The 16,469-nt window shown below is 36.9% G+C and overlaps 1 protein-coding gene across 3 annotated transcripts in view; it reads left to right on the top strand.

Moving 5' to 3' along the window:
- The window catches only part of PRKACB (protein kinase cAMP-activated catalytic subunit beta), a 36,439-nt gene extending 20,296 nt beyond the window's left edge, over positions 1 to 16,143 (top strand). For all 3 annotated transcript variants that reach the window (XM_008630312.2, XM_008630313.2, XM_017729984.1), the window contains 7 exons: positions 1,196 to 1,294; positions 2,291 to 2,373; positions 2,891 to 3,017; positions 5,178 to 5,273; positions 6,785 to 6,907; positions 8,956 to 9,120; positions 12,761 to 16,143. In XM_008630312.2, the coding sequence (XP_008628534.1) occupies positions 1,196 to 1,294; positions 2,291 to 2,373; positions 2,891 to 3,017; positions 5,178 to 5,273; positions 6,785 to 6,907; positions 8,956 to 9,120; positions 12,761 to 12,886 (819 nt within the window). In that variant the 3' untranslated portion in view covers positions 12,887 to 16,143. The remainder of the gene's footprint in view (positions 1 to 1,195; positions 1,295 to 2,290; positions 2,374 to 2,890; positions 3,018 to 5,177; positions 5,274 to 6,784; positions 6,908 to 8,955; positions 9,121 to 12,760) is intronic.
- Positions 16,144 to 16,469: the final 326 nt, after the last annotated feature.

The following is a 16,469-nucleotide window of genomic DNA, read 5'->3' as shown; positions in this document are numbered from 1 at the left end:
AACAGTAGCTTCAGCCTGGGGTATTGCTGCCATCCCCCTCCAGTACCTCACTGGGAGGGGCTGCAGGAACAGGGGTGAAGTCTTGTCTGTGAGGTGTACAGGTGCAATGCCAGACAAGAGCCTCGGCTTCTTCCTTGGATGGACGAGGTCATTCCAGTACCGTAGCGTTTTAGGGATGAAGGAGACACTTCCCACAAATGAGTCGATTTGAGCAAAACTTTATTTGTACCCTAAAGATCTGGGATTCAAAAGAGATTTAGTGTTTTTAAATCATTATTTCTTTTGTATGACATTTATTTCAAAGCAGTAGTAAGTTTTTTACAGGTACTACCTTTTGCATCTAAAAGTTAAATTTATAAATACAGTTTCAGGCAGGGTTGATTATCTCTTATTTATAGCAGTTAGATTTGATTTCCAAACATAAAAACAGACTTGTTTTGATCACTCGTACTTTTTCTTCTTGTTTCCTATGGAGCAAGGAAAAAAAGCCCTAACTGTACTTGAAAATCATGCCATTCTCAAAATGAGTTAGAGATAAATTGTGCAGTAGGGATTAAGTAAAATGGATATAATTCATTATGCAATGTTGGGGTTTAACACAAGGAAACCAATTATAAATTGCTGAGAAAGAACAATGATCAGAAATCTGCCACTTGCTGCCTTGTTAGCAGCCTAACATTTTAATGGATTACAAGAAGTAACCTGTTTATAAAAATGGAGATTTTGAATTTGTATTCTCACATTAGTTTTGTCACTAATGTGTGAGCTGTGTAACATAAGCCTGTTTACTCCTGTTCACAGGTAACAAAATTCATAATTAAATGTGTCCTGCACAGTTTCCTGCCTTTCTTAGCAAGGGTCCAAGTATCACATGGATTTTATTGAAGTGCTGAGGAAGTATGTCCATAACAAACACATGCAATTCTTAGAAAATGCAGAGAGGTTTTCCTTACTGACTCTTACACTCAGCAAGTAGGAAGAAGCATTGTTTGTAGAGTTGTCTGCCAACCATATTGCACAAGTGTCACTCTTTAAATGTTGTTAGACTTTTTAATCCTTTATTGGTTCTTTTATTGTACTAGGAATCCATAAGTAAAGTTACAAGCTTGCTTTCAACTAATTGTTTAACACTAAAAAATTTATCGACAACTATAAAATATCACACTTAAGCTGAAGATTGTTTTTTGTCTCCTAGGTTGTCAAACTGAAGCAGATAGAACACACACTGAACGAGAAGAGAATATTACAAGCGGTGAACTTTCCTTTCCTTGTTAAACTGGAGTATTCTTTTAAGGTAGTCATTACTTTCAAAGTAGTTGTTGGGTTTCAGGGAAGTGCGTGCTTGCACTTGAGATATTAAAATGTATAACTTTTACAGTACCATAGTTCAAGTATTTTTGTTTTCAAAGATGCTTCATTTGGCACTGTTGCCAGGGCTTGAGTAGGAGTGGAGTGCACTCGTGTACACTTCATATACCCCGGTTCATCAGGTAATGATTGAAAGGATATCTCCAAATAAAAAAAAAAAAAATTAAATTAAATTAAACTCGTCAGAGTTTTCTTTTGGAGGGCAACTGGATTTTGTAAAGCAAGGGAGCTTTTAGGCATTATTTTATCTTAGAGAGATACCAAAGCATGTCTTCTGTACCAATATATAGAATGGTAAATTTGTAATTGTTCTGCAGATTTTTTTGCTTGAGATTTATACTTGAGGCAGGTCTTTATGACAGTTTTAACCATGAAGGAAAGAACTTTGAGCTTAGCTTCTAATTTCATGACAGTACTAGTCAGTCTGTAAAGAGATTGAGTAGCTTTCTAGTTTATACAGTGATATGTGCCTTCTTTTTCCTTCTTTTTTTTTGTCTTTTTTTAAAATAATTTTAAATAAGCAGACATGTTATCTTTAGAGTTTTGAGGTTTGGGGCAGGGGCTGTGGAGACAAGAATATCTCAGGTTGTCACGTATAAACATTTAAGAGTTCAAAGTCTTGCCTGGCAGTAGTCATCTTACCCTCTCTTCCTTCAGGTCTCTTACACACCATTCTGCATCTGGACCTCACTAATTATCTTTATAATTTGCTTTAAAATAGATTTCTTGAGATATGTGATGCTTTTTTTGCATCTTTTCAATAACTTATGCCCATGTTGCATTATATTTGTCAATGTCATCGGATGGCTACAATTTTTCATTTTCATTCATTAATAAAATGTACTCCACATAGGAGTTATAGAGACTATAGTATGCCTGATATGTATTTGTGTGTGTTTACTTGTTTCCTTGATTTCCTTAGGACAATTCTAATTTATACATGGTAATGGAGTATGTTCCTGGTGGAGAAATGTTTTCACATCTAAGAAGAATCGGAAGGTTCAGGTAAGAGTATTAATGACATTATTCCTTTTAAAAGGCTTAATTTGCTGATTTGGGAAGAGGGTTTTATAAAATTTTTTAGCATTGAATAAAAAATTCTGAAGGGTTAAGTGCATTTAATTTACCTCTTATTCAGTGGATTTAAATTAGTCAGGCAGTGAAGAACTCCTAATTATTTTTCAGTTAATACAGGCATTTATGATCTGTGCATGATGGAATCTTGGAATTCCTATACATATTGTCACTGAAATTCATGATAGTTTCTAAAAGTAAAATTTGAAGTCAAAGCTCTGCATCGTGGGTTACGTTCATCTTGATTTGCATGTGTATTTTAGCTGCAAGACTTAAATTTAGGGAATGCATGTATCAATTCTGAAAATGTTTGCTTTTGCTTTTTCTTGTTACACAGTAAAAGAACCAGTTAAAAGGTATTTAATTTGTCTGTCCCTGACAGTTAGGTGGTTGTTTCAGTACCTTAGCACAGCATTGGGGTACTTAATATTCTTTTAATTCTTCACAGTGAACCACATGCACGGTTTTATGCAGCTCAGATAGTGCTAACATTTGAGTACCTCCATTCATTAGACCTCATCTACAGAGATCTAAAGCCTGAAAATCTTTTAATTGATCAGCAAGGATACATCCAGGTATGATATTCTTCATATACTTAGGGAGTGAAGTTTTGTCTTGCAGTGTAGATTTAGGTAATTCGAGAAAATGCATTTTGAATAAATGGTCTGAAGCTGTTTGCCATGTTAGCATATTTGTGTGGAGCATTCAAATGCCCTACTGCCTAGTAATGGTTAAAACCTTTGGGTTGTACTTCCTCTGACTAAAATTAAGTATGCACAGTAGAGCTGTCTGCAGTTGAGCCAGTTGTCAAAATTTCCCTTGGGGTCTGTGGTGAGAAGTAGGTGATTACATGGCTCTGTTCATCTGACCTATTTTATACATCTGCCCTAGAACAAGATGAAAGGTGCCCTAAAATGTCTGTTTCTCTGCATTGTCTGTATAAGTAGTTTAAGAAAACCAGCTTAGATATTAAACCTGATGCTGTAGTACTTAATGTCCAGCAGATGAATCCCACCCTTGGAGAGTCCTAGTCTTCCCAGCACATCTGGAGTGTGAGCTGAGTTGAGGTCAGATCAGCACTGCAGTGCTCAAATGACAGCTTTGGTTTTACAACAGCCTCTCATGGGACATTCTCTTCTTCCTCTTAGCTCTTACGTTTTTAGCTAAATGGGAAATGGGAAGGCAGAGTGCAGCAATAAGCATTCTGCAATGCTGTGCAGTCCTTAAATTGTGGAAGTTCTTCTTTCCTCATTGTGTCACCTTTTGCCACAGCAGAATCTAAACAAGAAAATACATAATAAAATGTTTGAGAGAAGTAGAAAGGATTCATATCTTATATGTCGTTTATAACTGTAAAATAATTTTGCATGGAGTGTAAGATAATACTGTGGGGAGAGATCAATACAAGTTCCTTTAATGTGGTTGGGCAGCACCACTAATGTAAAGCTATGACTGGCTTACTCCAGAACTGGCAGCTCTCTCTGCAACAGTATGTTTTTGTGATGGTGTGGCAGAGGGAGGTTTGTGTTCATATGTTGATGCTGCAGCTTCAGCTTCAGGGTTTTTTTGTATTTTAAAGCCATTACTGTTTGTCCCATGTCTGCAGCATATTTTTCGTATGTAGACTGATATGCATTCCCAAACACAGAAATGATTCTTTGCTGACTGCAGCTAGTCAGCACGTCACCCACTCTGTTCAGTTCCAGCTGTTGATGCTCTTGATTCTACCAAAAATGAAGAAAAGCTGCCTTGCTAGTTTGAAGTTTGGCTTCATTAGTGGCGCTAATGTACAGCAACATCAGCATGGGTTATTGTATAATTAGCGGCGATTCTCGTTGTGGTGCAGTATGTTTTCTCCGGGAATGGGTTGAAATTGAAACCAAGAAGGAGGAAACAAAAGAAACAGATCCCCAAACAAGCATAGATGTGGTACCTTGAAACTGATGCCAGAATTTCACATGTAATACCTGGGCTCTGTATGTATTCCACAATACGGTCAAGGAAAAATCACAGAGAGTCGGATATTGCATACAGAGTTCTGAAAACTTACTGTAGAAAACAAGACAAGTGAAATGAAGAATTTATGATGTTCAAGTACTTGCCATTTGTGGTAAAATTATTGCTACATTTTCCCCCCAGGCCTCAAATAAACAAACTTGACTCTGGTGATGCTTTCAAAGATACTCAGAATCAAAAGTTACTGGAAGACCTCTTTCATGCTGTCTTATTCCCACACTAATTTGACATATGACCTTTGTACACTTATGCAATAAAATTCTACATTTACAAGACTGGGGGATATATTGAACCCTTTTTGTGATTCATTTATTTTTTAACTAAAGGAAAAGATAAATATCTTATTTATGTTCTTTAAATTTTCAGCATTACAAACAGTCTGATGTTAAAAGTGTAAGAAAAATTAATAATGTAATTGCAGTACATGTGGAAGATTAGTAAGCCATAGTTCCCACTGATTTTTAAATTATAAATAGAAGCTGGTGTCAGGGTGATAATACATATTTTGTGTTCTTTATTAATTTTATCATGAGACCTTCTATTTATCTGAATTAGAAGTACTGGGAGGACTGACTAATAAAGGTACATCTGACTAGATGTGATTTGAGAAATAATTTTTTCGCCTGTAAAAAACGGCTTTCCAAAATATTTCCAAAGCACTTAATTTTAAATTTCTTATCGCAATGCACTTACAGTCAATTTATTTTTCCCGATGACAGGTCACGGACTTTGGCTTTGCAAAAAGAGTAAAAGGCAGAACTTGGACGTTATGTGGGACTCCAGAATACCTGGCACCTGAAATAATTCTCAGCAAGGTACTTTGTCTTGTTACTCAGCCATGCATTTGATGTAGTTAAAACTTCTCATCCAATTATTAAGCTCTGGGGGATAAACAATTGCTGATACTTCCAAAAATCAAATCTTGACTAGTCAGTTCTTTAGAAATTACACAAAATTAAGTCATTGTATTGTAAATATTCTTTTAGTATGTCAAAACTTATGCCAAGTAAAGAATTTTCACATAACTGTAGAGAACTTTCTACATATGCTTGCCACATAACTTGTGAGGGGATAAAAGATCTGTAATTAAGTTATTTAACTAACAACCTTACCAGAACAACAGATCTGAGTGATTACATTCTGAAGTGTTAACATACTAGAAGAGGAACTCCAAAGGTAACAAGAACTGCATATGGGATGAATCAGTAGTCATTACACAACTAGTTGCAGAGTTTTTCAGTTTTAAGGCAGTTGACATCACATCAAACATAACAATCCACTGGTTTTACATCTAGAGTACATGCAATCTAAGCTGACTGTAGATCTGTTTGTCTACTACTTGCACTAAGTGTTCCAACATAGAAAAGTATTATTCATCCTATAGCTGTTTAACTGTAGCACTGCATGTTTTGCAAATGGAAAATATATAACTGCTTATGCTATAAAACAATCGTAGTGCATAATGTTAAAGTAAGCATTTAACATACGGTTTGATTAAATACCCTTTGCAGATTGTCAAAAATGAACAAAAAATACTTCTGTTTGGGGAAAAAGTGTTTCTTATTTGCATAGTTTTTTCCTCTGTGAGGCTAAAACAGCAAAAGAAATTCCAATGCATCTACTACAAAGTCTTCATAATAGGTTTTTCCTTAAAGACTGACTCTGAGCCCTGAGCTTTGTAAAAGATCTCAAAGAAAATATATGAAATGGATGGGTTTGGTAGTTTCTTTGTCTTTCACAACACTGAATAGGACCTACTAGTGATTGAAGGTTCAGGCTTTTAAGATCAGATCATAAATGACTATAACAGCTAATTAACTAAACTTCCAAGCTCTTGTAGCTCGTTAACTACCTATGAAACTGAATGTTCCAAAATGCAGATAATCAAGCAAAAAGGTGACAGTGTACAGTATAGGAAGTGCTGTTATATATGGTGTTATAATGAAATTTCCCTAAGCTTTGAAGAATTATCATTCTGTAGCAAGATTGTTTCGATTTCAAATAAATAGATAAATTGTTCCCATTTCTGTTACTTAGGGAGTCTTGTCACAAGAGTGTAAAGAAATCACTAACACTCATCACAGGAAATGTGTGCAAAATGCTTCACTTCCATCACTGTTTCCGTCTCATTGCTGTATTAGGTTTCAAGTGTATTGCTGTTGGAATCTGTGAGTGCCAATTTGGTTGGAGTTAGGTTGCAAGTTCTGCATTAAATGGACAATAATGTATTTGCTTTCTTTGTATTCCATAAATATACAGATATATACTGAAAATCTTAACCTGTGTTAGAAACTGTACTAACAGTGGCGTGTTTCATTTTATTCAGGGTTACAACAAGGCAGTGGATTGGTGGGCATTAGGAGTGTTAATCTATGAAATGGCAGCTGGATATCCCCCATTCTTTGCAGATCAGCCCATTCAAATTTATGAGAAGATTGTGTCTGGCAAGGTGAGTTAAGGCTCTGGGTGTTTTCACAAACGTAGTTGTTTTTGTAGAACCTGTGTTTTGGTGGAGGAGATGCAGAATTTGCTGGCCACTAGACAGTGAGCAATCTGAGAAGGACATAGGAGAAGTTGTAATGTACATTTCATAAGTGCAGACATTGTTATTTGAAAATCAGAGTTATAAAAATCTGTTCCCTGCCTTCAGATTTAAAATGCAAGTTACTAAGAGTACAGGCATTGTGGTATTATATCCTTTTATGCTTGGATTAAAGTGATCCAATGACTATTAACAACTACTTAGCTGTGTGCTTAATTTGCCTAGCTACTTTCTAGAATTTTTTTTGCAATTTTTGAGAAGCCCTGGAGAGTTTCCATCATTCCTAGTAGGTCTCTTTACTTCCACAGCTGTGTAGCTAGATATATCTAATGTTCATTTGGCTTTCATTGTTATATAAAATTTTTGAAAAGTGTTTCCAATGTTTCCCTTTTATTTTTCATTATTCCCATTTTATTTTTCATATTTGCTGCTGAATAGCACCAAAATGTAATCATTCTGGTGTTTCTTCTGCCAGCCAGTGTTGTTTTTTTGGGCTCACTTGATTTGTTACAGTTGTTCTCTTCCTTGGCCCTACATGGACACACGCTGTGCTGCATCTCAGGTGCCTCTGTAATTCTAATCAAGGGCAGTACCTTGGTAGGCCTGTGGTGCACTGCACTGAGGTTGATTCGTATTTAAATAAAGAAGGTGGCTGGTGGTTACTCTTTGAAAGGTTTTAATGCTATGAATCTTCAGCTGTGTCCATGAATATATGGGAATTAATTTACCAAGACATATTTTCAAAGAAATCTTTCTCTTCTAAACTAAAAAAAAAAAGTTGGGCATTTTTTGTATTTTTATCTAACTGGCTTGACATTTGTACTGTTGATCATCTACCTTTTTTCTGAGTCCATGGAGGGACAGCTGCAGAAACAGCACTGGACATCAACTCTGGAAACTCTAATTCAATCCTCAGCTAGCAGTTCTTTATAACCTGGGGTCTTTCATTTATTCTACCTCATTTGCTTAGTTCTCTGCTTAAAAATTTGAGTTAGTATTTCCTTACTTCTTTGTGGTCTAGATATTATAGTCATTAAAACCTGTGAATTTCTCATAATCTACAATAGAACCATATTGGTAGGTAAACTGAAGCAGGTTCCTTGATAATTGGACTTCTTGATTTCTCGAAATGTTTTTATGTTAAGTAATTCCATGATCTGTATTTACATCATAACTGATCAGCTGAATATTGGAAGTGTCAAACACTGGGACTATGAGGATGACAGACACAGCTTTCTGCCTGTTCTTTTCCCCTTCCTTCTCTCTGCCATCTCAAATGGTGTCAGTCGATCATTTGTTAGTAAAACCCTTTGTAATTACATCCCACGAATCATCTTCAAATATCCTTTAGCTAGGTTTGAATGAATTGCAAGTCACTAGTGTGCTATCTTCAAATAGTGCTGTTATGTAAGACTTTTGATGTTTGGTGCATTTAGTTACCAGAAACAGATTGCAGAACAGCATAAAGTTCCAGATTGACTTTTCATATATGATTGCTGAATGTACAGTTATTTCAGAGCATATCTATATTTTTATATGCTGTGTATATGCTATATACTGTGTCTCTTCTGTGTGTGTGTGTGTATAATATAATATAAAAATTTATAACTAGAAAATAGCTGAGAATGTCTTGAGATGATGTGTTGGTGAGACACCAAGTTAAACTTATCTTTTAGATCACTGTTACATTAAATTAATATTTTGCCTCCTAGAAACTTCCAGTTCAAGAAATGGTGGATGGGCAATGTAATGCTATTGATAAAGGCTTTGTGAAACAGAAATACATGTGCAACAATAATCATCTGTCTCTTCATGCATTCCTGATTGATTTGGTTTTAGAAGAAAGACACAAACTATTGCCCTACTGTTTCCTTTTGTGTGAAGTTGTTTCCCTTCACAGGGGAAAGAATCAAATCTGTATCATGTTTTTTAATGTTGTGGGTGTATAATTTTAGGTGAGGTTCCCATCACACTTCAGTTCAGACTTAAAGGATCTTCTAAGAAATTTACTCCAGGTAGATTTGACCAAACGATATGGAAATCTCAAGAATGGTGTAAATGACATAAAGAATCACAAGTGGTTTGCAACTACAGATTGGATTGCCATTTATCAGAGAAAGGTAAGACCCTTCCTGATCCTTCAACCTTTAAGAGGTTGAAGTAAAATTTCTAATTGTTGTACTTATTTTTTATTTCCTAGATCTGTGACTTGAAATTGAGAAAGGGTGAAAGTAGTTTAATCTTTTAAAACTCCTAAGCATATGTATTGATTGAGTTATGTTTGTTTCTTTTGGGTATTTTATCCTGGACCTCTGTGTACATTCACGTTCTCTTTAACACACATATTGTGTGTTAGTCTATTTCTGGATTATCTCAGGATGAGGCATCTCCTGCCTCTCTCACTTTTTATTTAAACCCTGCTATAGTGGCATCTATAAATACTCCTCCACAGCAGAGATGAATTTGTTTTCCTTTCCAGCCAGCTCTTAGCACTCAGACTCTGCTTCAGTGTGGAGAAGCTCAAGCCAAAGCTAGAGCCTTTCTTTTTTCTCCTAAAGCAACCTGCTCCCTCCTTGTTCTTGCTTTGTCTTGATACTGTAAAAAAAAGCTAGAGATAAATGATAATATTTAAAGAAATTGGTTTGAATTTGAAATGCTAACAGTCTTGACTATAGAGGCATGAACTTGCTGCTGTAACAGCAGTATTTTAAGGGCCAAACCTAAATACCAACAATAGTTTATAAAAAGAAACTGGTTGTTTGGCTACACAAACTGACAGTACAGTTGTTGAATTATTCATTAATGTATTAATTACTAGAAGACAGGGTACAATTAACGCATCCTGTATTCCTTGCATTAAATATAGATATTTTTAAGAAAATATTCCCTATTGTAGAATTCTAATTATCTGTTCTTCGCTTTCTTAATGCCTCTTTGCAAGGCAGATTTATATGCCCTGAGTTTCATTTGCCAGTATGCTGTTTGGGAACACCCAGGTCCCATAATATTAAAGCAGGTGTTTTAATACTGTGCTAAATATTCTTAGCATTCCTAATGTACTGCTATAGTGAATTACTTTCACAGAAATAAGAAATATTTTTATATGTTAACAGGTAGTACAGTCAGAATAGCTATTACTAGATTTAAAGGGTTGTGAAAACTGATGCCAAATAAGTTTGAAGCTTCTAATTATAAAGAATAAATACTCTAATACTGAGGGTCTGAAACAACAGCATGGATTGTAATATCATTCAAGTAGTCATAGAAATACAGCAATAAACTTTCGGTTAATACTAGTTTTTCACAGTGGCTGTTACCACAACATGTATTCTCCTGAACAAACTTAGTGTTCCTTGGCAGCTAATGTCATGTGAATGATTTTTTTTTTTTTTTAATGCTACAGTCATAAGTAAACCAGTCAATTACTTAATATTTCGGATAGAGAATCACAAAATACGCTGAGTTTGAAGGGACCCACAAGAATCATCCAATCCAACTCCTGGCTCTGCGCAGGATACCCTAAGAGTCACACCATGTGCGTGAGAGCATTGTCCAAAGGCTTCTTGAACCTGTCAGGCTGTGCTCACTGCCCTGGGGAGCTGTTCCAGTGCCCAGCCACCCTCTGGGTGAAGAAGCTTTTCCTGATGTGCGGTCTAAACCTCCCCTGACTCTTCAGGCCATTCCCTCGGGTCCTGTCACTGTCCGCACAGGGCAGAGATCAGTAACTGCCTGCCCTTTTCCCCTCGCGCTCAGGCTGAACAGACCCAGTGCCCTCAGCTGCTCCTCACACGGCTTCTCCTCAAGGCCCTTCACCACCTTTCTTGCCCTCCTTTGGACACTGCAATAGTTTCATGTCTTTGTTACCTTGTGGCACCCAAAACCACCCCCAGGACACGAGGTGAGGCAGCCCCAGTGCAGAGCAGAGCAGGACAATCCCTCCCTTGCCCGGCTGGCGATGCTGAGCCTGATGTCCCCAGGACACGCTTGGCCCTGCTGGCTGCCAGGGCACTGCTGACCCAACTTGCCATCGACCAGGACCCCCAGGTTTGTTCCACAGCACTGCTCTCCAGCCTCTTGTCCCACAGTCTGTCCATACATCCAGCGTAGCCTCATCCCAGGTGCAGAATTTGGCACTTTCCAATGTTGAACTTCATACACTTGCTGATTGCCCAATTCTCGAGTTTGTCAGGGTCTCTCTGCAGGGCCTCCCTGCCCTCCACGGAGTCAACAGCTCCTCCCAGTTTTTATTGTCTATGAACTTACTTAGTATCCCTTCCATTCCTGCATCCAAATCATTTATGGAGATGCTCAAGAGCACAGGGCCAAGGATTGAGCACTGCAGAACCCCACTAGTGACAGGTCGCCAGTCTTATGTCACCCCATTCACTGTAACCTTTTGTGCCCCACCTGTGAGCCAGTTGCTCACCCATTGCATGATATACAATCAAGTCTTCCTTTCTTTGTGTGTTTCCATATTTATTAACACACTGCCTGATAAGATGATTGTACTTAGGGCCAAACAGGTATTTCCACTATAAACCAGTGTTACCTCCTGCAATCTCTTTGGAGATTCCATAGTGAAGATAATAGGGAAAGGTCTGACATGTCTCATTTGAAAGTGTTCTAAAGTTCAAGCAGTAAATGAGGTATTTTCTGTGCTCTGATTTTTGTTGTAAGAGAGTGACTGAAAGTCAGTTTAAGAAAACAGAGAGAATTCAGATAATGGTCAATGTGTGGCTTTGTAGGCTAGGTATGTACACAGACTGTGTGCTCACTCAGGCTATACCGCTAAAATGCGTATATTGTTTCATGAACAAAAGGATACACACATGGCAATTGCACTCATGAATGCACAAGTTACTGTTTCTTCTTGGCGGTGTATAATGTTATTGCCCACAGTCAGTGGAGTTTAATTTGTGTTAGTCTGTGCTGTACCTCTTTAATTTACTGATCTACACACATGACACATCCCCCCACCATCAGCAATCTACCTGGTTGCACAATGTGGTGTGATCCTCTGCCTCAGCTGGAGCTGGAGCTGTGCCTGTCCTGCTTCATTGTCGCCCCACCATTCTACCTCTGGCATACTTATTCCTTGGGATGTTTGGGAGAGAGATGCTTTTCAGATTACTGTGTGTTTCCAGGTTTAAATTTGCATCACCTGCACAATTTTGTTGTAATTTTGCTTACCTTATGGTACTGTTTTTGAGTGACTCCTTCAAGTCATTGCTTGTGTCTCATTGTGGCCTAGTTTGGAGAAGGCTTTCAGTTCTCACCTAGTTAGGTCCTAGGAGGAACTTCATAAGATATGCAGAACAAATTCTTTTACACTTGCATTAGGTTAGTTTTTATTTGGAAATAGAAGATTATTATTAAGTAGGAAGGAGAGTGTTCCAAACTTCCCTAAGGCTTTTGTGTAGTGGTAGTGGCAATCAGTGTTCTCCATGTCCTGTGCTAATGAGCTGGAAGGAGCAGGATGGCCTCTGCAAGGAGAGAACTAATCTTTGTTTGGAAGTGGAAGTCATTTTTAATGATGCCTCTCAGCAAGAGATTAGTCTTTTTCAATTTAGATTCACACATCTAGGCCTGTACCTTCTTAGGTTGGTTTTATGAGCCACAGCTTAAACCTGTAATACCTGATTTCTTGGCAGGATTTGAAAAGTAATGGGAGTATTGCTGCGCTCATCATTACAATGCTAAATCTACTGATATTAGGCCAGTAACATTTCATGTGCCTTTTTGTGTCTCCCACCAATACAGGTAGAAGCTCCATTCATACCAAAGTGCAGAGGTCCTGGAGATACCAGCAACTTTGATGACTATGAAGAAGAAGATATTCGTGCGTCTCTAACAGAAAAATGTGCAAAAGAATTTGCTGATTTTTAGTAGGAGTAAGAGGACAAGATGACATCAGGGCTCACATTGGGATCTTTGCACTCTGTTAACAGATGAGGTGGAGCTGAGACCATCATATGTCAAAACAGTTACCTAGTTACTTCATTCCACAAAGCTGACTGAGGTCTTTATTGCCATCTTCCATGTGTGCAGTTTGCACCAACCCTTCTAACTAGGCACAATTAAGCAAGCACTGTTTGTGCAGTAACACAGAATAATAGACCACTTTCCTACTTAACTTTGGTTTCTGTCGTTCTTTGTTTCTGTGTATTGTTCATTTTCCCCCTTTGAAATGAAGTAGTTTTTTACCCAAGAATGCTCCATTTTATTTTGAATAATGTATTATTTGTGTGAGTGAAATGGAAGGTGTTGCGGCTAGTGTGATTTAGACTGAAGTGAAAGATAAATGTTGCTTCTAGTCTGTGCCAGCCAATAATTCATGTCTGTCTTGTGTCTGATGCTACAATTTATAATAATTTTTTAGTAGCTCAGACTAAACCTAGCCAACATTTTTAGCATTTTTGAAGGTAGTATTTATCGCCATATAAATGTCTGCTAAATTAACTTAAAAACATTTTTTCCTGGAGGCTGACCAAAATTCAGTAGAATCAATTGGATGGCTTAAGTAGGGGACAGTAGCTAGACCCCGTGCCTTGGTTTTCTACATCCCTGCAGTTTTCGTCACTGCCTCCTTCCTTTGTACTTCCCACCTAGGCAGTAGGCAAATTGCCATAACCAGACTGTACCATGGAAAGCTTACAGTCTCATGAGAGGGAGTAATTCCATCTGGTCTGGATTTTGGACCATATTAAACCAAGTCAACTTACCAGCATTTCAGTTGGCAGGTATGAAATGGCTTGTTTAAGATCAAGAACCCTAAACTCTTAAAGGAAGTTTTGGTCAGTACTGTAGAGAATTCATTTTGATTCACCTTTTCTTTTTTTTTTTTTTCCTAATTTTTAAAAAGTAGCCAATGTTTGGGCTCCCAAAGTATTCCTTGCTTCAAGCCTTTTTTGATTAAAAAAGGCATCCATTAGAATAAAAACCACCATGCCACAAAAAGCAAAATGCGCTCTGCCATTAGCTATGAAAAACAAATGGTTTAGCAAATGCAAAATAATGTTCTAGATGCATCGCTGGATGAACACGGTTATTTTTTGTTAGCTGTTAAGAATAAGAGGTTATTGCCAAGTTTTTATTCTGGTATACTATATTAGTAAACTGAGGATGGAGTACTGCTACAATCATTTTCTTTTTAATTACAGCACTTCATTCAAGAAGAAAAGAGATCAAGTTTAAAAACTGCAACAGCTGAGTTTATTTTAGTTGCGTTGTGTCTTCATTTCTAACCTACTTTCTTTCAATCAATCAGAATGTATGGTCACACAGATACAAGTATTTGGGTTTAATTATGTTTTGTATACTCTCACCAACTGACTTAAAAGGTATTGCTACCATGTGCTAGCTTTGGGCACTTTTACACATTTATTTCAATGTTAATAATCAGCGGCTCAGCACTTTTTTCGGGGTTGCTTTTAAACTTATTCATAGTAGTTTTATTTGTACACTTGGTTCTGGCTGTCTCAGTGACCTGTCTTAAAACAGCACATCTAAAAGTTTAAACTAGACTCATGTTTTATGACAAATTTACATGCATACAAGGATGATTCTTTTTTTTAAAAAATGAGCTATATTGATATATAGCCATTGGATTTCTTTGAATGCCAGTGCAAATAAACAGCTGGCATTCCTTCCTTTTAATCTGTACGACACTCCTAAAAGAAAAGCCTTTGTAGACATTTTACAAAAGAGTATGAAACATACCACCCAATGTTCTGTATGTTTAGGTTGTTGAGCATTTTTGCACAACGTCATTAGGAGGCTGACACTGAATGCAGTCTTTGTCCACCCATATTTACATACATGCAAGAAAAGTATAAGATACTTTGCTGTAGCAAATTTTATGTAACAAAGATATATCGCCACATTAATAAATTTAAAGAAATCCTTTGTATGAAAATGTTAAAATCTTTTGTATTTCATTTAGACCAAGGACATGCTGCTGTATGCTAGCTGTATGCGATAAATTCTACAGTAACTTTGTTGTCGTTTATGAACTTTAAAAGATTTTAATAAATGTTGGAGATCACAATTTGATTCTGTTATGATTTTAATTTTTAATCATTACATTTATAGTTCTAGGAAGGTTCAGAGATTTTTCTGTTCTGTAAAATACTGTAATCATTCATCTTGCGTGTACAGTAAGACAGAAGTCTAGGAAATTGGTTCTGACATGTCTGTCTGATATCCAGATTAAATTCTACACAAGCGTAAGTGGAAAAGTCATCATAATGCCATGATATTATGCTATTTTTTAATTTTATGAAAATCCTGTTAGAAAGTAAAACACTTTTCCAATATGGCATAATAGACTTCAGTATGGAAATGAGATTCTATTTTGGAAAAGGAGGGGAAGTGTGCAATTTCCAAGGCATTAGTGAGTACATTTGACAATGTGAGTATTATACAACCCTCTCATTTAAACACAGTCATGAAATATAACTACAGAATATTATGTTACCTGTATTTAATTTGAAAAATCCTTTTCACAATATGGAAAAATTGTATATCTATGACAGTAGAAGCTTGTTAATTTTACACATTTGAGGAATTAAGTGTTGAACTATATGGTATATTTTAATTGTACTCTAGTTGTATGTAACTTTCATTTCCAACATAAAGGATTGTATCTCATTAAGTAAATTGCTTTTTTTATTATCTTGTCAGTTGCATTAAAACCCTTATTTTTAAATCCTTTAAAGTATTTTACTAATTTTTGCAAATAATTAGATGTTTTTAAGTGCTGCAATAGTGTGCAATAGTAAACATTTATATACAGAAGTGCAAATTAAATTATGTACAACACTTGTGCTGCTTCTTTGTGAATCAGAATGTTGTATTATGACAGTTGTTGCACCTCCCCACACGTGAGCAGGGTTTGAGAGCAAGAGGAAAAGGTTGTGAAACGTATGAGTTGGGACGCATTAAGCTTTACACTAAACCTTTACACTAGGGTGTCTGGAGAAGGTGGTGTGGAGAACATTAAAGGCACTGTGAGAAGTCTTGAACTTCTCAGACAATCAAAAGCAAGCAAGGTGATCATTAGCTTCAGTATTGTTTGTCTTCATATTATTTTCATTCAGACTCGATGCTTTTTATTAAAGATAATTGCCTGTTTTTAAACTGTCTGCAGATCCCGCTGTACAAACTTTGTGCTGTGTCTCATTGTGCTGTGAAAAACTGATAGAAGTAAAGACTGTTCATGGTCTTGGCTTTGTCTGTCTTGAGGCTTTTTCTGCAAGTGGTGTTCAGAGAGGCTTCCGGTGCCTGCTCTGTAATGCAGCTCCTCCTCTTCCCGCTGTCTGAGCTGAGCTGTGGCCTCTGTGCTTCTGCTGCTGTACGCCTGCGACTGCAGTGTTGTGTTCTTGGTTTCCTGGTACTACTGCTACATTACATTTTAAAGACCTTTGTACTTTTTCTAAAGCTGAGCTAAAAAACCTGTGAAAATACTGTC

The sequence above is a fragment of the Corvus brachyrhynchos genome, unplaced genomic scaffold, assembly GCF_000691975.1.
Source record: "Corvus brachyrhynchos isolate BGI_N302 unplaced genomic scaffold, ASM69197v1 scaffold101, whole genome shotgun sequence".
Lineage (NCBI taxonomy): Eukaryota > Metazoa > Chordata > Aves > Passeriformes > Corvidae > Corvus > Corvus brachyrhynchos.
The sequence above is the reverse complement of the archived record's forward strand: the minus strand, read 5'-3'. Positions and strand labels throughout refer to the sequence as shown.